General features: G+C 50.4%; 1 protein-coding gene across 3 annotated transcripts in view; it reads right to left on the minus strand.

Moving 5' to 3' along the window:
* Positions 1-23104, minus strand: part of CPNE2 (copine 2) — a 44142-nt gene that overhangs the window by 11450 nt on the left and 9588 nt on the right. For all 3 annotated transcript variants that reach the window (XM_088172035.1, XM_088172036.1, XM_014889071.2), the window contains exons 2-10: positions 21630-21825; positions 15974-16153; positions 12620-12694; positions 9907-9978; positions 6428-6511; positions 3319-3408; positions 2994-3092; positions 2106-2192; positions 1891-1950 (exon numbers count right to left, since the gene is read on the minus strand). In XM_088172035.1, coding sequence (XP_088028161.1) covers positions 1891-1950; positions 2106-2192; positions 2994-3092; positions 3319-3408; positions 6428-6511; positions 9907-9978; positions 12620-12694; positions 15974-16153; positions 21630-21797 — 915 coding nt within the window. In that variant the 5' untranslated portion in view covers positions 21798-21825. The remainder of the gene's footprint in view (positions 1-1890; positions 1951-2105; positions 2193-2993; positions 3093-3318; positions 3409-6427; positions 6512-9906; positions 9979-12619; positions 12695-15973; positions 16154-21629; positions 21826-23104) is intronic.

A 23104-nucleotide genomic window follows, 5' to 3' on the forward strand; every position in this document is an offset into this window, starting at 1 on the left:
AGGAAGGCACTCATTTTTCTCCCTCCTAAATTAGGCTTTCTATTTAAAGGCATTTGTAGAAATGCCTATCTCAGACCCAGATAAATCTGGCCAGAAGAGGCGAGATGCTGAGCCACCCAATTTGATACGGCTGGGAAGGAAGAGTTGGGACGAGGCAAACAGGCAGCGTGACTGCACTCGACTTGTTTGCTTAGCAAAGAGGCAAAACCCAAAATAACTCCACTGGCTAAATTGAGCTCAGGGATTTTGCAGGAGATTTTGCTCCATAATGGGAGAGGATGAATGGCAGTTTAGCTGAGGAAAGACCTTGGCCTGGCTGGGGCATGAAGACATCACAGCCCAGGATGTGCCAGCACCTTGTGTCGGAGTGGCTGGTAAAATACACATGGCAGGACAAGGGAACGTGTTTTTAAACTGGAAAAGTGTGGGTTTGGATTGGAGATAAGAGAGAAACAATGAGGGTGGTGAGGCACAAGTTGTGCAGAGAAGCTGTGGCTGCCCCATCCCTGGAAGTGTTTAAGGCCAGGCTGGATGAAGCCCTGGGCAAGCTGGTCCAATGGAAGTGTCCCTGCCTATGGCAGGGGGGTGGAACCAGATGATCTTTGAAGGTCACTCCCAACCCAAAGCATCCTATGGTTCCATGGGGACCTAACTTCTTTGTCAAACAACTGTACAGCCTCACCACACCTGTGGTTCACCTCTGTAACACCCCTGTGCCCAGCTCTGGCCAAGCCACCATGGCCAGAGAGCAAGAGGGAAACTGAGGCACGGGGTGGGGGCTCAGTGCAGTCAGACAGGCAGGGCCCTGCTCGTGCAAGAAATGTCATCAAGAGCATCACTTGGGCAATGTCTGAGAGGGACACAGCTGGTCTGCTGCCAACACGGGTACATGACTGGACCCAAAACCCTCTCTGTGGCTTCAGCCCTTCTCTCCCGAGCCCCTCCCTCGGTGGGGAGGACACCAGTGGCATTTCCAAACTGCAGGGGGGGTGTGCAGCATCCTCCTGCCAGCTCAGGTTTTTCTGCAGTGTTGCACCCTTTGGAAACACACCCTTTGGACCAAAGATGCCTTGGGAGGAGGAGGAGCCCTCCAATAACCAGCAGATCTTTAGATGGGGGGAAAATTTCTGCATTCAAACCTAATTCATGCAAGAGCTCTGTACTACCAATAAATTCAGTGATTTTCTCTTCTATTCACTCTCCAGCACCAAGACCAAAGCACACAGAGGCAGAACAGCACACAAAAAGCTCTCCCAATCATTGCTGTTCCTATGGCAACTCTTCCTCCTCCTCCTACTCTTCCCCCATCATGTTTTCAGATAAAACAACAAAATACAAACTGATCTAACTGCGAGTGCCTGCAGCTCTCTGGATACTGCACCAGGAAAGTTTGCAGAAATTGAAAAACCCACTTCTGCATTGTGGTGGTTTCACTCAGGATTGTCATGTTCTGACTTATTTACTCCTGACAAGCTGTGGTCCAGCTTGAAAGAAGGTGGAAATGTCAGTAAAAATGCAGAAATCCATCTCTAAAACATCCCAAAGCCTCCCATCTGGGTTCAGAATAAGGAGAACTTCCATTAAAAAAATGAGGGTGGTTAAAGCCTGAGATGGGGAGAGAAGTTGGTGACATTCTGTGAAGGATCAGAAGGTCTTTTTGAAAGCCTGGCCTTCGGCCAAAGTCCAGCCAGCTCCCTCCATGCTACTGATGTACCTCAGCATGCCCAGAACCCCCAAACCCACATGGTTTAACAGCAGAAGGGGCAGCTTCTCGCTGCCAGGAGAAGCCACCCCAAGCCGGTGCCAAAGCTCACACAGAACCTCGCTCCCCAGCTCTGCCCATTACACAGGTGGTACTATGACTGGGCAAAGAGAAGGAAAAGTCCTTACAGTAAACATCAGCTGGCAGCCTCCCAGGATGTAGTCCAGGAAGGAGAAATCTCTGGTTATCTGAAAGGAAAAAAACAAAAACCAGTGCTTCAGCAATTGTCATCGTTATTCAGGCTATGGAGGTCCTTGGAAACACAAGAGAGGCAGAAGGGATGGGGGGAGCTCGAGAGGACCCGAGTCAGGGCCTGAAGGAAACGTCTCAGTAACATACTCACTTTGCAGGACTTGACAATGATGATCCCAGAGTTCTTGTAATTCTTTTTCTTCTTTTGCTTTTTGGGGTTAATGCACTCTAGCTCGAGCTGTAACACATGAGACAGATCCTGGTGTGAGAGCAGAGCTGGGCTGTGCCACGTGGCTGCAGATGCCACCAGCAGCATGTCCTGGGGTAGCCTCCCTCCAGTGCTGAAGAGGAAGGTTTTATTGCCAGGCTATTGCAAATCCAGAGGAAAAACAGGCTCAATGCCTGCCTCTGGCACCACCACCTTGTACAGTCCTAGACAGGGCACCTTCATGCCTTTGTGCCTCAGTTTCCCCAGACAGGACACTCAGTGCACCACACTTGGTGTTTTACACCCCCCCATGCCTCGGGCAAGATCTCCTGGCTGCAATCCTGGTGAAGACAGCAGAGCAAAGCCCTGCTAGCCAGGGGTCTTCACAACATTCCTTCAGTCAGGAGGCATCTGCCAAGAGTCCTGGCCAGCACTTCAGGGCAAAATGGGGACACCTCTGGCACAAATCTGGTGTTGAACTGGAAGGGAGCTGGCACTCCTGGGGACCAGGCTGCCCCTGCTGCAGATGGAACCCCAGCAGAAAGTCACACCTCCCCTTCTGGCCCCCCAAACCACAGGACACCCCCAAATTATGGGTGCAGCTTCAGACATCCCAGCAGAGCCTGACTGGCAGCAAAGTCTGCCTTAGCTCTCTCTAGCTCAGATGTTTTAGCTACAACCATAGCCTGGGTCACTCATGGTGCAGGTGGAAGGAGAAAGGAATTTAGACTTGGTTCTTCTAGCACAGATTGAGGGTACAAGTACCAAAGTCTATCACCAAACCTGAGGAGCCCCTTCCTCATTCTTCCCCAAAAGCATGTCAGCACTTACTGGAGAGGCATCTTGGGCTTCACACAGCCTGGCCACTGAGGTCTGAAACTCCCCGATGAAGTCGTGTCCCCCATCACTGTCGTAGTCATAACACACCACCTGGGGTGGAAGGAGCACAAACCAGCCTCAGAAACAGGAACTATCTCCTGCAGCACCTGCTGAAGTCCCCAGCCTCTCCTGCTGGAGACCCCCAACAAGGAGTTTTTTGTTGTTTTGGTGGCTTGTTGCTTTGGGGTTTGTTCATAAGCCAGCCGTGGGGGTTCAGATGTTTAACAGTCAATCCAGAGGCTGATCCCCACAATACAAGCCAAGGGCTCCCCGGTACCTTTATCAGCTTCTCCATATCTCCATCACACAGTGACACCAAAGGCACAGTGAAGGGCTTCCAGACGGGATCCAGAGTGTATTTGATCACCTGGAGGTGGGAGCAGAGGGATGCTGTCACAATGGGCACATCCACAGGTAGAGATCAGGACAAAGCAGGGACACATCTCCAAGAGTGACCCTGAAGCAGCTCCCAGGCCAGGCAAGCTGTCTCAGCCCCCTCTCCTGCTTCCATAATTGAGACACAGCGGCTTCCCTTCTCAGGCTGCAGCACATGTGAGTTAAACAGGTTTGTTCTCATGTGTTGGGTGATTTATCCACCTCTGGGAGCAATTAGATAAACTGCCTGAGAGAACAGCTGTGGCACACTGGGCAGCACAGGCCAGAAATGCCTGAGCACAGGCACAGCCACTCACTCCACAGCTCCCAGGCCAGCAGCTGCTATTAATGCCCTCTGCATCCCACTGCTTCCCCCTACTCAGTGCTTACAGCCCCCCAGCACCCAAACACAGCCCAAATCCATCTGGGGGCTGACCACTGAGAGGATGGAGCAGCAAGATGCTGCAACCAGCCTTGGAAAGCCAAAACAGCCCTGGGCACATTAAGCTCTCTTGTCTCATCTGTGTAACATCTGCTGCCTGAGCTGCAGAAATATTAATTGATGCTTTTTGACATTTCCTGAGAGAATGCAATTGCTTAGTAGAAACCTAAGCAAACTGGAGCGGGCTCCAGGCACATGCTGTGTACATTGGAGGTGCCTGCAGGGCAGGCAAAGATCCCTTTTCACAAAGGTGTGGTGCTCACAGAGACAGATTCACGTGGATATTAAGAAAGTCAGGCAGCAAGTTAACCCTTCTCTGTGCAAGGCAAACACGGGGATATCTGGTGTGGAGAACCTTGGATCTCTGCAGCTGGGAACAGTCACAGACCCATGGCTGTTGCTGGGGGCAAACTGGGAGCTGCAAGGGACCCAGAACTGGCATCTTATGTGACAGCCAGGCTCTTACTGAGGGTGGGGGGAACCCTGACACTGCAGGAACAGTTTAGCTGAATTTGTAAACACCTCCTCCAGGAGCCTGGGAGAGCAGGGAGAGCTCACGCATCCCAAGATGCTGCCCACAGGCTGCCAGGTCACCAGGGTGGGTGGGGAAGGATCCAGCGTTCCAGCTGAGCATTCACATTTGTGCTTAGACAACAAGCTGCAATAGTGCTCTAATCCTGCCCTGTCAGACCTGCCCTGTCCATTGTGGCAGGAGAAATGCCAGCATCAGACTGAAAGCTGTTTATATTTCTGCACTGGAAGCTGCAAGAATAGAGAACTTAATTTCTTCATATCCAGCCTCAAAACACAAAGATGGTCACAGTATCACAGAGTGGTTTGGGTTGGAAGGGGCCTCAAAGATCATCCAGTTCCAATCCCCTGCCATGGGCAAGGACACCTTGCACTAGATCAGGTTGCTTCAAGACTCATCCAACCTGGCCTTGAACACTTCCAGGGATGGGTCACAAATGTGGTCCCTCCCAGGGCAGCTGGATGCATTCAGGGTTGGTAAGGTGGAGGCTGCTGGAGCATCCACTACTTGAAAGAAAACTTGTCTAGACCTTGATGCAGTGAGACAGGACAATGGGCAACAACTCAGAAGAAATTCCAGTGTAGACATCCCCACAAACCTGGCATGCTTGTAGAGATCCCAGCAATGGCTGGTGCACCTTCCCATGCCTCTTCCAGGAGGAAGGGCTGGAGGCCACTCCAACCTCCCACATCTGAGAAACATGGCTAGTTGAGTCAAAGCCCAGCTACACACACTGAATCATGAGGAAAAAAATAAGTAAGGTCCAAGGCTGCTCCCACAGAAGTACAGGAGAAATACTAAGGTTGGTGTAAACTAAATATGCAGGGAACTAAACTAAATATGTGTGGGAAAGCACCAAAAAATAAACAGCAGAGCTGAGGTTATAAGGATGGCCTGTATTGGTACCACAGAACACAAGGTGCCATCCACATCCTGGTGCTCATGTGCATGTGGGTGTGTGAGTGAAGGAAATCCTCGTGGACTTCACACAGAAGTGGTAAAACCAAACATATGGAGAGACTTGGTAAATAAACACACTTCCTCCTTCCACCTGAGCTCCCCGTGTGTTTCATTACAGCAGTTTCCTGTGATGGTTCAATAGGCTCCTTAACCAGGTTTTGAGGGGACAAGAAAAGGGATGGAAAGAGAAGGGTGTGAGATGGGAGCTCTCTTCCTCTGCCATGGAAGCTGCTGAGAGTCCCCCCCCACCCTCCAGTGATTCCCCCTCCTCTCTCTGCCAGCTGCCAGGAACTATGTGCAAACTAAAAAGAGCCTTGAAACAAGCTTTGAGGAGAAGGAAAAAAAGCAATTGAAAAGTGCTTATTAGTCCATTGTTAAAGCAAAAGCCAGCGATTTGCTCCCTGCCCATGCCGTGCCTGGTATTCCTAACAACACTGGCTTCAGCAGCTTGGGAATGTGACCAGAGGGAGCTCGGATCAAAAAACCACAGCAGGTAAAAATGAGGGAGAGGAGGGGTCAGCTGGCCCTGAGCAGACACACCAAGACCCTGGTATTGGCTGTGGCTCTGGCTCATGAGACACGAGGCTGAGTGCTCACCCGCTGGAGCTGGAGGTGCCTGAACACCCAGCTTAGGTGAAGGTGTGGCCAAAGCTCATTTCAACCTTCCCCCACCTCGCACCACCTCTCTCCACCATCTCCCCAGGTCACAGCTCATCCTGATGCTCCTGCAAGTGGAGGGAGAGTGGTCCAGGGCTCAGTCTAAGCCCAGGATGAGACTAGACATTTTTATGTGCTTCAAGACCATCTCCCTTCTCTGCATGCTAGATGCAGCAGTGGGTAGCACAGAAAATTACTTCTATAGAAAACTATTTCAAGACTTTGCTGGCCTCAGTGAATCTTCACTGCTGGAGTCCAGCAGCCTCAACTGGACACCAGGAAGTGAGCTGTAAGGTTTTGAAATCCCGGGATCCCACCCTGCTTTACAGGCAATGGATGAGATAACTCCACGAAGGGCAAAAGGAGCTGATGTGAGGATGGAGTATGGGGGTGTCTCAGCAGCTCAGGAGTTTTGCTCACCTCTGTTCTGTGAACCAGCATCCACTTCCCATCATCACCTGGTTTATAAAACTCCAAGAAGGGGTCTGACTTCCCAAAAAGGTCCTGGAGGGAGAAGAACAGGATGGGTTACACGGTGCTCTGCAAGCAGCAGAGGTCCAAGAGAGATGTTCCTGTGTCACTGCCAGCCCTGCAGACACTCTCCTGTCCTCATGGGGCCAAGTCAGGCACACTGGCAAACAGGCAGCACCCACAGGCAGTGTCCTGCCCTCCTCCCTGTCCTGGATGTGTGAATCCCTTGATTTCCCAGCACATTTTGCCGAGGCGGGTGTGTTGGCACCCCAGCGTGTGCCTGTACCCAACAAGCTCTCTGGTCACAGATGCCACGGAAAACAACCCCAGCTGGGAGACAGCTGCCTTTGGGCTTGGAAAAACATCCAAACCCTCAAAGGAAAAACAGAACTATGAAGTGCATGTCTTGGGGGAGAAAGGAAGAAAATCCACCCTCCCACACACAGCAGTAAAGCATAAGCAGAGGAAATCTTTAAGGAGCGAGCTGCCCTGGTGTTGACAGAGATCATGTAACACCCTCTGAGATATGCAGCCCTGAGTCAGTGTGTGCTGCCTCTCCTGCCAGCGTCTCCTCAGATAATCCCCCGACAAAGGGCTGCTGCTTTCTGAGGAACATGTACACACACACACCCCTGCTGGGAATCTGCACGGGGGCTGATGGCACCCGCAGCCCGGGAGGGGGGTGGCACCGACAGGGAAACTCCAGCTTTTCTAGGCAGAACTTCATTCCCATTCAGAAAAAAAACAAGGAGCTGCTAACAAGAAATCAAGTCCCAAATATTCCAGACAATCCATTGAGAATCCAAGTTATTTCTGTTGGGTTTTCCTCCTAGAGCGAGGTGGGTGTCTGAATCCTTCAAAGAGCTGGAGGAACTTTTTATGGGTTTGAACAGGAACTTTTTGTGCTTCGGAGTGATGGAGTGGGGATGTCAGGGGCTGTGCATGGAGCAGGAGGAAACATGGACACTCCAGGATCTCCCGGCAGAAAATCCATCAACATTTCTATCTAAATCCTGTTTCTGAAGCCAGCCAGGAAAGGAAATCACTGCAAAGTGTTTTGGCTTGGGGGAACTACAACTTGCTTCAGTAACAATTCTTCTGCAGAGAAGCAGACCATGAAGGCTCTCTGGTGAGATGTGGCTTTTTGTTCCCTACCCTTTTCCACACATTTGTAGGATAGAAACAAAAGCCATTCCTTCTGCAGCATTATGGCCATAGCACAGCTCTGATCCTGCTCCCCCACCACCTGGACTTGGCACTTCCAGGCTTCACAGATGGATCAAAGAACCGGGGGTGGGTACCCAACCCTGCCTGTGCTGGCTTAACCTCCAACCCCAGGCAGCTTCATCAGCACCAGCCCAGCGTGGGCTCCGAGGGCAGCAGGGAGCTTTGGAGGATGCCTGCTGCCATCCCACCTGGATCAGCCTGGCTTGCAAGTCTGGTCAGCCTTGTTCTGTTCAAAGCAGGGTGGGAGATGCCTCCAAGCCACAAGATTGTGGGCTGCTATTTTAAAACATCAAACTCACACACATCTCACCCCTGGAAACCTGGCAGGAGATGGAAACTGAGCAACCAAAGAAGTTCAGATCAGAAGATCAATCTGCAAATTGGTGCAAGAATCTAAATGACCCAAACTGGTTTTAACACACCACGGAGAAGGAGGGTGGAGCTGGCACTTCCAGCTCCCTAAATCACAGCTTCCAGCAGCAGTCCTGGCTTGCAGCACCTGCTGTCCCCCAGCCGTGCTGAAGCATCGCTGCCCTCCTGCTGTCCCCACCACAGACAGCTCTGAGCTTTACGTGGCTGGTCCCAGGTGGAAATACCTCCTCTTCTGCAAGATATTTTATCTTCCAACAACTCTCCCAAGAGCTGATCTGACATAAGGTATAAGAGCCCCAGGCTGAATCTGCTGCTGACACGCTCCCACTTTGCAGCTTCAACATTGAAATCAGGTAGTGAGCTCAGGTGGAGATCATGGACTTGTGATGGGGAGGAGGCCCTGCCTGCAGCCTCAAAGACATCCCAGCCCCAGGGCAGCCACGGCAGAAGGAGCTGCCTGGGGCTGAGCACAGCTCCAGGCTGGGTTTGTGGCACAGCTGCCAGTAAGGGATGATCACAGCTTCAGCTCGGTGTGTGCACTAAAGATGATCCCATGACCCCACCACAAAATCCTGTGAGATCCAGTCCCTTTCTATAATGTCTGAGCCTGTAGCTGTGCTCCCCAGCTCCATGCTGTGTGGTACACGATGCTGTAACTCCCCAGGCTGCAACCTTAGCCTTGGTTTCCTTTTGTTTATTCAATTTTTCACTGTCTTTCCTAAGCTCAAACAGGTTTTACCCAGCTCCCACAGCTGCATTTCAACCATAACTAAAAATGACCCAAAAATACTGTTTGCCATCCGATTTCCTTGTTCAAGGGCCATTTTAATTTGCATGAGGTGAACCTGAAAGTCCGTGAGCAGGACTTTGAGCACTGCAACTCTGCCCTGCAGCATAGGAATTGTCAAGGAAACCTTGTCAGTTCCTGGTGACAGCAGGTGGTCACTGAGCACAATCCTTCTGCACCTACAGATGAAATTGAGTTGTTTGTTATTTGTCACTTCTTAACTGGGGCACTTGGCTCCTTGCACTAGGCAAGGTAAGAAGAAGGGCAAGAAAACAGCCATTTCCAACAGGTGGGAAAAAAACTTGGATAAACCAGACACCCACCGAGTTTTAACAATGGGACTGGATGAACCCCATCCTCTGCCCCAGGCTGCTTGCTTTACCCTGTTTTCAAAGAAACTGAGGGCCATCCTGCCAATAAAACCAGCTCTGGAGAGACTAGGAAGAAGGAAAAAATAATATTCCCATCGATTGCTTAGCAACAGGAGTGGTTCAAGAGGAATAGCTCTGGTTGCCTGGTAAATAAGGTCAGAAGACGCTGTTCAGAGAGGCTCACTGTTTCCTGTGCACCACATCCAAAGCAAAGCTCCTGTCTTACCTGCCTCTGTGAGATCCACAATTCCTTGGAAAAGACAGGCCCTACACTTTGATACAGAAGCAGATTTTTGCCTCATTTCCAGAGGGGCTGAAGGTGAGAAGCCAGGAGCTCTCAGCACATCTGAGACATGGAGTCAAGGGTCATCAAAATTTCCAGCTCTGTCAGGAGGCAATTCCGAACAGCTGCCACTGAGGCAGTAAATCTGAGACACACAAATCCTGTGCCACACAGAAGCCTTCCATCTCCAGATGTGTGATGAAGAAGAAATGCCATGACAGTAGGGAAACTGAGGCACAGCCGTGCCCAGCAGCCAGAGGATCTCACCCAGTTTCACCCTGAAGTTTTCTCCAGTGGGACTGCACTCTGTCACTGCTACACCCAAAGCAGAGATTTCTCTAGATCCTAAGGGCAGAAGTTAAACTTTGCATTCCCCAGCTCCACTCACCTTTTTATCCAGTTTTCTGCCAGCCATGCTCAGAGTAATCACTCTGTTATCCGAGAGCTCCTGGGCAGCTATCTGAAAGACAAGGGAAGGCTGCAATCATTTCCAACAAAAAAAATTAAGCTTCTGGTAAAAATCTCAACCCCCTTCTCAGGTGTTATGCTGCACTTGATCTCACATGGCTTTTCTGCACCAGGGCTCATTCAGGAGGAGAAGCCATAGGAACCCTTGCCAGCAAGATGTGCCACCAAAAGAGACATCCCATCCCTTAGGGGAATGCTGGTGGAACCCAGGACTTGAGCCACGTCTCCAATGATCACCTGCTAAGGCAGCCCCAAGGATGAAGTTTCCATGATTGCTCCTGAGGGGCTGCAGCAGGCAGGAGCACAGCCCAGACCCCTTCAGTTTAAGAGACTTTATTCACACATGGCTTCAGCTGCCAACCCCCAGTGGGACAGTTTTGTCTGGAATATGGTCTAATCAGTCTCTTGGTATTTTAAAGGAATGTTTATAACAAAACCCCACATTTATTCACTTTTATTACAAGCCATTTTCTGAAACACTTGTCTTTTTTTTCCTGCCCAAGCATCTGCTCCTCACCTCTCCTTCCTCTGATCTCTTGAGGTGGGCTGAGCTGTTCCCCAGCATTCCCAGCAGCATCCTCCCTCTCCCAGGGCAGGAGCCAGCACCAGAACAGCCAGGAGCACAGCATGGACACTGTCCTTGTGCTCAGTGTCCCAAGCATGGCTGTTTGCTGGCTCTCACAAGGGGCTGTCCTGCACTGAAGTTAAGCAGTGTCATTACACCAAGGCTTTTAGAAAAACTTGCAGAACTCCAGGGGGAAATTTCCTACAGAATAAGCAATCAGAGGGTGATTGGCACTTAGGAGAGCTGGGGAGTTGGCAGAGGTGAGGAGGCAGAGATGCAGCTTTTGCATCTGCCTGGGCAGCTGGCTGAGGGGATGAGCCACAGCTCCTGGACAACCTCCCAGTTGTTCCCATGGTGGACACAACTCCTTGGCCCACAGAGGACCCAATCACTGCATTTGAACCCCAGCTTTCCCCTCTGCTCCATACAGAAGTTCCCTATGGCCATGCCATGGAATTACTTTTCTCTCCCACCTAGTCCCTGGTGGGTGTAAGCAGTAACCAAATCCAGCAGGAGGGAGAGGAGCTGAAGGGAAGAGGATGAAATTTGCCCTTTCCTGAGCTCCACAAAAGCATTCTCAGTTGGAATCCAGCACTTAAGGGCTTGCTGTAGGCTATGTAAGAGCCAGGCTGTGCAGACAAGACAGGAATGTCCTTGTGCCACCCTGCCACAGATTGCTGGTGGCATCTTCACTTGGCCAGCACGGACAATAACAACATCCCTACCACTATGTCCAGCAGAGGTGTGCAGCAAGACTTTAAAATTGACTTCTACAAACACAGAAGTTTGCTTTGGGATCTTCTCTCTTCAAACCCAGGGACTCCCCCCACAGTCCCATCCATTCAGCCAAGGTTCTTCTGCTGCATTCACCTGAATGGCATCTCAGTTAGGAAAGTGAATAGTTGGGCAAAACCGAAGGGAATGAGGACAAGGAAGTCAGGCTTTGGCTCCAAACTCCCTGAAGCCTGCTCCTCCAGTGGTGTCCATAGCCTGTGCTCCAGCACTGCACCAAGCAGCAGGGAAAGGTGCCCACCACACACAGCACTGCTGTCACCACCTGGTCCAGGCCAGGACAAAAAAATCCAGATCAAGAAATCCCATCAGTTGTACAAAATGAAGCAGATGTCTCTGCCCCTTGGATGTTTAATGACACATTAGTGACAGAACAGGACCTTCCTTTTCCTAAAGCATGTAAACTTTGAACTTGACTGGAAACTTTTCCAGCTCTTTCCAAGCAAGCATCAGATGGGATGTGGAGAGCCTTGGGAATGGCCCCACTTCTGAACCTCACTGCAGCCTTTCCTCTCCATTTAAAGACTAATGCAGCAATTAGGAGAGGAAAATATCTTCCCCTAAAGCAAACAGCAATGGAGATGCACCAGGTCCCAGGCTTTTAAACCTTTACAGTGCTTTTAAACCTGACAGAAGTTTAACTCCTTGCTGGCCTTTCCTTCCAAAACTTTGCAGCCCAGCTCTCACAAAACCCATAACACAGCAGAGATCCAAAAACGACGGGAGCTGTGGCAGAACAGAAACACACCTAAATTTAATCTCTTCTTTTTAAAAAAGAACATTGCTAAAGAGATCCACAGCAGGAAGGCCACTGCCCGAAGGGGTCTGCATTAGAATCAGTGGCTGTTGCTATGAGAGTTGTTGCCATGGCACATCCTCATCCTACAAACAAAATCACCCATCCCTGGAAAAGGAACGAGCCCTCTTACCTGTCACTGCACCACAGAGCTCTGAGCAGGCACCTTGTACCAAATAACAAACAACAGCAGCACAGATTTACTTTGTACTTCTCCAGGCTGAGGTATTTTTTATTTCTGACACTGAAGCAGAAGTTGAAGACTCACAGTGCAAAGCACTGAGCAGACACTGAGCAATATTGTCCCTGTCCCAAATAAACTGTCCTCCAAACAGACCAAAGTGGCCAGAAAAAAACCCAAAAGAGCTAAAGGGAAAAATATTCAGGAGATACACCCCAATCTCCCGGTCCCCATGTGTGTCCTGCATTGCCCCCATCCACCTTTACACAGCCAGCAGTAACACAAAGGAGCAAACATACCGTTATCATCCCTTTCCCAGCCGGCTTGCCATTCCCCAGAAGGAGAGTCCGTGTTATTTTCTTGCTGGAGACAATCTAGAAAAGCCAAAGACAATAAAGCCATGATTGTACAAGTGATGAAAAGCAGACTCATAAGCAACTGATCATTGCTCATGTTGGTTAATTCAGATGAAGCATTTGCAAGAGTAGAAGAAAGGCACCAATATCCAGGGATGACTGTGAGAGTGGGAATATCACCACTGGCACCCCAGCCCTCGGGGTGCACTGTGCAGAGAAGTGATGGCACAGGAGGCTGAACATCACTTCCCACTGAACCCTGGGACCAGTGGAGGAGGTCAGTGGGACTTCACACAGACAGAGCTAATGCAATTTGTTCCCAGTAAAATCAGCATTCCATCCCTCAAAGCCCATTTCACATACTTCTGCCATGACCCCTGCCAGCACCTTGACTGCAGGACGTGTTTCCATGGGTGGATCCTGATTACGAGCTGGATGCTCTCCCAGCATCATTCTGGACTCCCTGCACACGGTCAGCACCCCAAAGGCATGTTCTCCCCTTCACGCTGGGTTCGTAACAGGATAGACAGAATAAACTGGGAGATGAATTAAAACCTCGAGAATTTTCTCAGCTCAGTGAGTTTCAGTCTCCTTCAGATCTGGAGAACCTGTAATTTTTCCTTATGAGGTGCAGATGCCCACATGGAGATCCAGCAATCTGCTGGAACTGCCTGTGCCCTGATCCCACATCCAGTGGGTCCCCCTCGAGACTAGGTGAGCTTTAAAGGTCCCTCCCTTTCAACCAAACCATTCTGGGATCCTGTGACTCTTGCAACTTCAAGGCAAAAACCCTTTCCATTTGTGAGGAGCCAGCCTAGTCCCCGTGCTTTTGATGCACAGCAATCACCAGGCAGTGTAACCAGATCTCAGCACACTGGGTACAGGCAGGACAAACCTCACAACCCTGGCTAGCAGAAACCATGGACACCCTCCAGCCTGGAGTCTGATCCCTGCTACATTTCCTTTGGCCACAGGTCATTAGAGGCCTGGGAATGATCCAGCTGTCCTTTAAAATCCTACTACAGACCTCATCAGCTGCACTAAGCAATCCAGCTAATCTGACAGCTCCCATGCAAAGTCAGAACTGAAAAGTCAGAGCCTCACTGCCAGTTGTTGCTGCCCACAGCTGCTCTCTGCTTCTGAGAGCTTATGGAAACATCTCACCAGGCCAATTCCAGCCACCAGGAAACCCAGAGCAGGGTGGCTGAACCCACAAGCCCCCATCCACTTTACTTCACCCCCTCTGTGTTTTTTTGTGACGCACACAGAACGAGAGGGAGACAGACACACACCTGGCTCCAAGTTAGATGAACAGGAAAGGAGAGCTTTATTTACATGAGATGTCTATTTATAGACATCTAACAATGACAGTGGATTGGACAATGTTGAAAGGATCTTTGACTCCAATTGGCTTGTCACAATGTCAATTTCTTTTCCTCCAAAGAGGAATGCAAACAATCCACTGTTTATCAGAAAGAGTATGTGAGAAAGTGTAACATGAATGTCTCAACATCAGAAGGCAAAAACTCAGAAGCAACCCCTCTCCTCACCCTTGCACAAGTGCCACCCCTCCAGTCCAGCTCTGCTCCACAGCTGGGCTGTGCTGCCAGCCCATGCTGGCCACAGGGAGAGGAGGCAAACAGGATTTCAGGGGAAAAAGGGAAATTAAAAGATTCCTCCATTCCAAGCTGGTGTCCTGTTGTGGACCAAGTGTCACCAGGAAGCTGACATGGGAACTGCTGCAAAAACTGGGCATAGGTCAAGTTCTCTTTTGCAGAGTGAAAATACTGGTGCAAGTTTACAGAGTTCCAAGCTCTCCTCTTCCTGACAGACTAAGCCCACCAGCTGTGCCCAAAACCACAGCAGACAGTGATGCCACCATGGCAGAACCATCACCTGTTCTGAGAGAGCCCCTGTGTGTGAGACCTGCCACCAGCTGCCCATCCCCAGCATCACCACAGCCCAGGAGGGTCCGTCCAGGCTCATCTCTGACATAATCACCTTCCCAAGAGCCAGGAGGTTGAGATCATCTGGGACACCCAACAAGCAAGAGGAGATGGTTCAGACTCTTCCACTTCCCTCCCCACTTCGTATGGATAATGTTCTTCTCCAACACGAGCCTGCAGAGCCCTGGACTGCTGCAGAGCCACACTGAGGAACACAAAGGTTTCAGCTGTGTCCTTATGTCCATGAATTCTCTGCTTCCACCAAGACCACGACCTTCACAAGCAGCCCTTGCTGAGCTGCCCCACGCAGGAGCTGGATGTGTTTCAGCAGCAGCAGAACTGACAGTAAAGGATGGGTTTGGGCTGAACCACTGAACATAGGCCAGAGCTGCTGCCTGCACTGCCTCTTAACTTCTGCAGGAGCAGAATTAGGTCATCACAGAGCACTTCTGAAATTCCAGCCATTAAACTTCAAACCCTGTAAATGTCAGCGCTCTTCTAACACATCAAGCTCTTGAGCTGGCAGTGGTGAAGTCCCTGGTCCTGCCTGTCACATGCAGTGTCTGTGTAACAAAGCAATTGTGTTCATCAGCGTCCCTGAGCACCTCGGGCTGCCTCCCCACGCTGACCCATCTATTACAGCAGCTCCTTCCTCCCCATTCCCAGCACTGAACACAACACAAGCAGTTTCTCCCAGCCTCTGCCTTTGTGCCAGGTACCACAGCAGCCCTCAGCTGCCGGATGCTGCAAAAAGATGGAAAAAATCTCCCTCATTCCCTGCTTCTGAGCCAGAGGACAAATACATTTGGAGAATGTAGCTGCCAGCTTCTAACAGGGTCTGGGATCATGAATGAAAAGACCTTCCAAAAACTTATAAATCACATTATGTCTCAAAAGCTTTACCACAGAAGAGCAGAAGACACATTCCAGCACCAACATGCTCAAGCAGGAGGAATGTTTTGCTACACAACAGCAATGGACAAAACTTTCAGAAAGAGAAAACCCAAACTGACAAAGAAAGGCAGGCTGCATGCATCCTGACTTTAAATATCTGGAAGTTTCCCAAGCAAATCAGGGCTCTTACTATAAGCCATGGTGGAGATAGAGCCAGAAGCTTCCAGCTGATTTCTCTTTGCCAGCACCAGCAGAAACCCACACCACTGAGAAAGGAGACAACAGCCCTAACGTGGAACAGTCCAACCTCAACAGCTGAAGTGTGACAAGCAAATGAATGTGTCTTTCCAGGAAGGAGCCAGAAAACTATGCATGAGGTAAGAACAGCTGTAATCTCAGCACACCCCTGTGTCTGATGTGTTTTGGGGTCCCTTGGGTGCAGGGACCCCAGACTCACCGTGCCCAGTGTGCAGGAGAACTCGCCCAGGAAGTCGTGCTCATAGAGCTGTGTGCTCGACTTGTCCTGGTCAAACAGGGCAAACTTGAGCTTCTGCACTTCTTCAAAGTGGTAGTCAATGATGAACTTCTTGGCAAAAGCTGGGTTGAGGTTGTTCACGGCTGTCTCTGTCCTGTCCAGCTGCAAAGAAAAAGAGGAATTTAGGCGAGTGCATCTTACAGCTTTGTCACTGAAATTCGGCCAGAGCCACCCAGAAACCCCATGGTGACCATCAGAGCAGGCCCTCAGCAGAGCTGTCCCCAAACACAGGCTGTGACACCCAGGTGCAAAGCTGGGATCCATCTAAACACACAATGGCACATCATGCAGAGCTGCCTTCCCAAGGATGGGGTACCTGGGGCTGGACAAGCCCACCCCATCCAACAGCCAGCATGGAAGTGCCCACCCAGCCAAGGCTTGGCACAGACTTGAGGATCACTGAAGCCAGAATTGCTTCATTTGCTTCTAAGCCCTGTTCTCCCAGGAGCTGAGGCTCTCACACACCTCTGATCCTCAACCAGACCCTCACAGCTGTAGTGCCAAACTTGTTTCTTCCAGGCTGTGCAGCCAGCAACAAGGACAAGCAAAACAAAAAGTGTCATGAGCCAGAACACAACTCTCTAGCATTTCCCTCCAGAACTCAAACCAAAAAACATCCATGTGGTTTCTTCTTTATTGGCCTTCCATAGATAAAAAGATTAAAAAACATCACACAGTCCCTTTTTCATAGATTTCATCAAGCATTAGTAGCAACAAGAGGAAGGGCCCAGAGACAAATCTTCAGCAGACATTGTCACCCAGAGCTATTGTGAGCAGGCTGGAAACAGAGGTGAACTGGAAGGGCAGGCACAGAGAGGATGATGGAAACTGGAAGGGATGTGGGGAACCTGCCATGGAGGGGAAGCACCACGGCTCTCTGCAGCACCCCAGAGCCAAGAGCAGGGACAGCAGCACAGGAAACTTGGCAGCAGCTTGTGGAAGAGTGGGTTTACAACACTGCATGGCACAGGTGGTCAGAAAGCCTTGTGGGAGCCAAAAAACCATCCTGAGGACAGTCACGATGGAGATGTTGGAATGCTGCCCTCCAGGAATGGAACTCTGGTCCCAGACCCCACAGCTCTCACTGCACGAAGGGTGGCAGCACCAGCAGGGATCCTGTCAGGAGCTTGCACAAAGACAAACCCCCATGTTTTGGCCAAAGTGTTAGAAACTGGGAAAACTGGGAAACCGAGGCTGAGAAAAACCGGTGTGTTTACTTCTGGAAGTCAACGGGCAAGGAGAGTCTGAGCTTTAATGTCAGGACCCATATCCCCCCCCAGATACACTGAAAGGCAGGGCACAAGGGCACGTTTAGAGCCCAATATGCAAAACACCCTTATGAAGCTGAAAGGGGCAGGAAGGGCACGGGCAGCAGAGCCTGAGAGCTGGAAAAGCAACACCCACACCTGGGGAGGGAAAATCCTCCAGCATGGAAAGCAAGCAGGAGCTTTGTCAGAAGAGCAGCAGTTGGTATCATGCTGATATCACTGTTCAGCCTGGAGAAGATAAGGCCCTGGGGAGAACTCAGAGCACCTTCCAGAGCTGGAGAGAGACTTTGGACAAAGGTCTGGAGTGACAGGACAAGGAGGAATGGCTTCAAGGTGACAAAGGGCAGGTTTAGATCAAATGTTCTGAAGAAATTCTTGCCTGTGAGGGTGGTGAGTCACGGGCACAGGTTGCCCAGAGAAGCTGTGGTTGCCTCATCCCTGCAAGTGTTCAAGACCAGGCTGGATGTGGCTCTGAGCCACCTGGTCAAGTGGAAGATGTTATGACAGCAGTGGCATTTTGCCACATCACCCCGTTATCCCAGGATATGGTAACATGGATATTAAAAGAGAAGGAAATGCAGGCACTGTTCAGTGTGATTTTATCAAAAGCTGCCACCCTCAGTGTCTGGAAAGACCATCCCATCTCCCTGTGGGACAGCACAAAGCCTCTGGCCATGCTGTGGCCCTGGCTGGAATTCCACCTTGTCTTGCAGCCAGGACACCCAGTTCTGGGCAAGGCTGAGCTGCCTGTGCATCCCAAATCCAGGGCAGGACCTCTCTGGAAAGCAGCTGGCATCCCTGGGCAGCACCAGGCTGTGGGTTGGTGGGATGTCTGCCAGTGCTGCCAAGCCAGGAATAAGCAGAGCAAAAAAAAGCCTCCAAAAAAGAAAAAGAAAAAAAAAAAAGCAAGCAAACACATACCTTAGTCCCAAAGAAACTCATTCAGCACAGAAGGCAGGTTTTGGAGGGGCTCAGTGAAATGTGGTGAGTTTGCTATATATACACCCAACATCGCAGGGTTTTTTTGAAATTGCTCGCTTAGTCTGTCTTAATTGCCAAGAAACGACTAAAGTAAATGTTGTGTTCCCAGAATAGCCACCTGCTGCACCCCAGGGAATCAAATCCATCAACACCAGTGGGCTGTGAGCTGGCCAGAGCCACACAGCTCCACACAGATCCTCCTCTCTCTGCTGCCATCCTGTACCAAAGGAGCCAAGCATCTGCTCAGGGGTGTGCTGGACCAGGAGCAGAGGGCATCCACAGCTCTGCTTTATTTCTGCAGCACAAGGCACACAAATCCCCCTTCAGGCCTGGGAGATGAGTCTGTACAGGCAGAGAGATGGATTTTTGGTCCTTCCATGTTCTTTGAACAACTGGGATGCCAGGGACCAAGGGAAACCAATCCTTCCACACCCACATCCCAGTCTGCAGGAGTTAACTTGAGGTCTCATCTCCAGCTGTGTTCTGGAAGAGGGGGCCAAAGGAAGGGTAGGAAAATCCCAGCCAGCTTGAGGTAACCTTGGGAGTGATGGAGCTTCCTTCAACACCCAGGTTCCAGAGTTTAACCCCCTGCCCAGTGCCAGTGTGAAGGACGATATCCCAAGCCCCAGCTGACAGCTGCACAAGGTTTGATGTCTGGTTTGGTGAGCACAAATGACCTTGGTGGTGACCATCACATATGAGACCTCTTCACACACCATCCCTCACCTGCCATCAGCTCCTGCCATCCCCTTCACATCTGCAGTCCCTGCAAAGAACAGAGGTGACTTTCCCACCAAAAACCAGAAAAACACCAGGGTTTTGAAGAGGCAGCTGGGCTAATTAAAGAAATCTGTTTGTATAAGAGCCTCAAAGGGCCACAAAGACAATTAGAGGGATGGAGTGCCTCTCCTGTGAGAAAGGGCTGAGAGACTTGGGATTGTTCAGAAGACAGAAGGCTCAGGGGAGACCTGAGAATACCTGAAAGGGCAACAAGAGAGCTGGAGAGGGACTTCAGACATTGGCATGGAGTGACAGGGCAAGGGGGAATGGCTTCACACTGACAGAGGGCAGGATGAGATTGGGTATTTGGAAGAAATTGTTCTCTGGGAGAGTGATGAGGCACAGACTGCCCAGAGAAGCTGTGGCTGCTCCATCCCTGGAAGTGTCCAAGGCCTGGTTGGATGAGGCTTCAAGCAAGGGCCATGGCAGGGGGGTAGGGACGAGGTGATGTTTAAGGTCCTTTCCAACAGGAACCATTCCAGGATTCTACGAGGCTGCAAATCAAGCACAAAACCAGGAGATCTCCAGCAACAGCCCTTGTGTCCCGTGAATGCAGCTGGAGAATTTCCAGTGCTCAAAGAGAGGTTGGCTGGAGACATCCCCAGCATGAGGAGGTGCTTCATGCTCCAACACGGGGAGATGCTGTCTGAAGTGTCAAGGGGAGTTCATGCTGAAGGTGCAGGACTGCCTGCATGACTCAGTGACACAAAGGCAGCTGCAGGGCTGAGTCATGTGTCCCTTGTCCCTGTTCCTGGCACCACAGGTCAGCTCTTTCGTGGCTTCAGTGAGATAACATCACTGGGCAGAACATTTAAACATCACCCATCTTCACTTCCCAGCCTTTGGTTTATTGTCCCTCCCTCTCTCCCTCCCTCCCCCACCTCTCCAAGGCTGATTCACAAAGATTTTTAATTCCTATTAAGCTCAGTGAGACAAAATAATTGTATTTGGGAACAAATGTTACAGCTAGAAAGAACAGTGAGCAGAAATCTTCCTGCTGGCATCAGCTGGTGCCACAGCCCCACCACCCAGCTCAGAATCAGCACCAGGGCTGGTGCCAAAGGAGGAGATCCACCACCACAGCAGGTCCAAGGCTTGGGACGTGTCCCTAAATCCAGTGTGGAGGACAAAGGGGCAGTGGGGTGGGATTCACACCAATGAGCTTATTCTGTCCCCATCCATGCCCTACACTTCAGCTGTGTTATTAAGGTCACCACTTTCAGACAGGAGAGGTTCCACTTAGGGCACATCTGTGTGGCCAAAATCCATGCAGAACAACGGGGTAGCCCTGAACCATGTGGCATCAGCTCCCAAGAGTCCCAAACATCCCATCCAGCGAGGTTCTCATGGGCAATCCCACCTCTCCTGGCACCCAGCCACAAGCCAAACCCACACAGCACCCCTGAGAGGTGTTAGAGCTGGGGCATCTCCATCCCAGCAGTGTCCCCAAGGTGCCACCAGCCAGAGCCAGCTCAGAGGCACAAGCACAGCACGCCCTGTGCCAGCCCACTGCACCTCTGCTGACACCAGCAGAGCACTGAGCAAGCTGCTGCTCAAGGCTCATGTCCAGTAACTACCATGCCAATTAAACTAAAAATAGCAGAAGAAAAGAAGAAAGAAAGAAAAGAAAGAAAGAAAGAAAGAAAGAAAGAAAGAAAGAAAGAAAGAAAGAAAGAAAGAAAGAAAGAAAGAAAGAAAGAAAGAAAGAAAGAAAGAAAGAAAGAAAGAAAGAAAGAAAGAAAGAAAGAAAGAAAGAAAGAAAGAAAGAAAGAAAGAAAGAAAGAAAGAAAGAAAGAAAGAAAGAAAGAAAGAAAGAAAGAAAGAAAGAAAGAAAGAAAGAAAGAAAGAAAGAAAGAAAGAAAGAAAGAAAGAAAGAAGCAACCTAAAAGCACCACACATTTGTATTGCAAAGAAAGCTTCAGGATCAAAACTGCTGGACTGAGACATTACCGACAGAAAGAGAAATTCCTGAAAAGCACAATTAGGTCAGAGATGACACCTGTCAAGGCTGGAAAGCTCATTAGTCTCATCCAGGCTGTTGAAAAAAGTTAATTGCAGACTGTGGGAAAGGGAGGTTGTCCCCTACACTCTCCCTGCTGAAGGTGAGATCAGCTGCTGGACACCTGCGGGGGTGCTGGTGATTCCCCAGCTCCTTGGCCAAGGACCTGAATGAGACCACCTAATTTCCCAGGAACTGGGAAAATTTTTGTTTGATTTACGTGATTTAAATCCCTTAATGCTCATTTTCTTCTGCACCCAATGCAGGTTTCTGTATCCATCACATATCCATACTCTGCCTACCCTGCTCCCTTCCAGACCAACCATCTACTGCAGGTATAAAATGGAATTCACAGTTAAAGCCAATGCCCAGCACAAAGCAGAAAGCACTGATGGGAGAAGGACCAGTCGTGACACAGAAGAATTCACACAGAGCCTCAGCAGCAACAGAAAAGCTCCCACTTCTGCTCAGGGAGGAACGAGCACCGAGAGAGGGACACCAGCACGAGCAAACCACAGCAGGAGTAAATCCACACACCAGCAGCACTTACCTCCACCCACTTCCCGTTGACTTCCATGAAGAGGACGCAGAAAGGGTCGGATTTGGAGGTGACATCCCTGTCCAGGAGGTTCTGGCCGCAGATGGAGAGCTCCACTTTGCAGACACAGTACTGGGAGCCGACGGGCGCCGCCGGCGAGGGACTCATGGTGTACGCCATGGAGCCCAGGGCAGCAGCTCCGGGCACTCTGTGGGACAGCACAGGGACAAACCTCAGTGCTGGCAGGCACCAAACATCCTGTCGGCACTGCTGAGCTGGGCACACACAGCCTGGCCCCAGGCAGAGCCTCTTGCTCTAAGTCACACACGGGATCTAAGCCATGAGGCTTCATCCTCCATCCTGCCTCCATCTCACAGATGTCCTGAGTGGGAGCCCAGGACAGCACCCATGACCTGCTGTGAGTTTGCTCCATAAATAACAGATTTTCAAGGAAAATCTGACCCCCCTCCACCTCTCTCAAAACCTTACTCCCCAACCTCTTCTTCCAGCATGCTGGGCTTTAGTTTGTTCTGAGAAGCCACATTTCCACAGCACCTTTCAGCACAAACCTGACTGTGCCTGGCTGTCCCCAGCAACAGACCATGGACCACAGCTACGAGGGGCAAACTTGAGCCCTGCCCTGCAAATCTTCATAGGGAAAGGGGTGAGGCTGTGAGGATGAGTGTGATGCAGGACAGCTCCTGCCCCATCTCCACTCAGCTCCTGAGGCCAGCAGAGAACAGTGGCTCTGGCAGCACTTAAAAAGTGGCAGTAGTTGTTTCAGAGCAGTGAAGGCAAATGTGACAAGCACTGCATGACCTGGAGCACGATTTACAGGGCTCTGACTAAAAATCCATTTGAAATCTTATCAAAAGTCTGCTACCAGAGTAATTTTGAAGAGATTAATGCATTTTATACCATTATTAGTGCAAAACCTCATCCCGCAGGACAGTCTTGACTTCTGATATACATTTTACTTGTCACAAACCACCAGTGGTCTTCAATGGAGAAGAAAGGAGAGAAAAAAGATTTTTAAAAAAGCATTTTCAGAGTAATTTATACTAACAAACCTTTGTGGCTATGGTTGCTAGTGGAGAGAGAGCTCTTCTCAGCAGCTGCTTCAATATCTTTTATCTTCTTTTTCAAGAGTGGCTCCTGGCTCATTCACTTTATCTGAAACCCCCAAACATTGCCTTTCTCCACCTTGATAAACCATCTGCTTCTGTTTGGCACTGAAACCCCAATTAATATTATCTATTTGTTTTGCCTGGGTATGAGTATTTACAAGCCCTTGTGCTGCCAGGAGCTGGGCTGCTGCCCTTTTCCCTTGCAGCTCAGCTTCCAAGCTGGAATGGGGACGGAGGGCAGGGACAGGGTGATCCCAGCAGGGCTGTGGCAGAAGGAGCTCTGGGCTGTCCTGAGTGCTCAGCCCTGCTGCAATGAATTCTGAGCAGGAAACAGCTCCAGCTCCCAAGGCTTGGAGCCCT

This window comes from Sturnus vulgaris, chromosome 12 (genome assembly GCF_052056855.1).
Source record: "Sturnus vulgaris isolate bStuVul1 chromosome 12, bStuVul1.hap1, whole genome shotgun sequence".
Lineage (NCBI taxonomy): Eukaryota > Metazoa > Chordata > Aves > Passeriformes > Sturnidae > Sturnus > Sturnus vulgaris.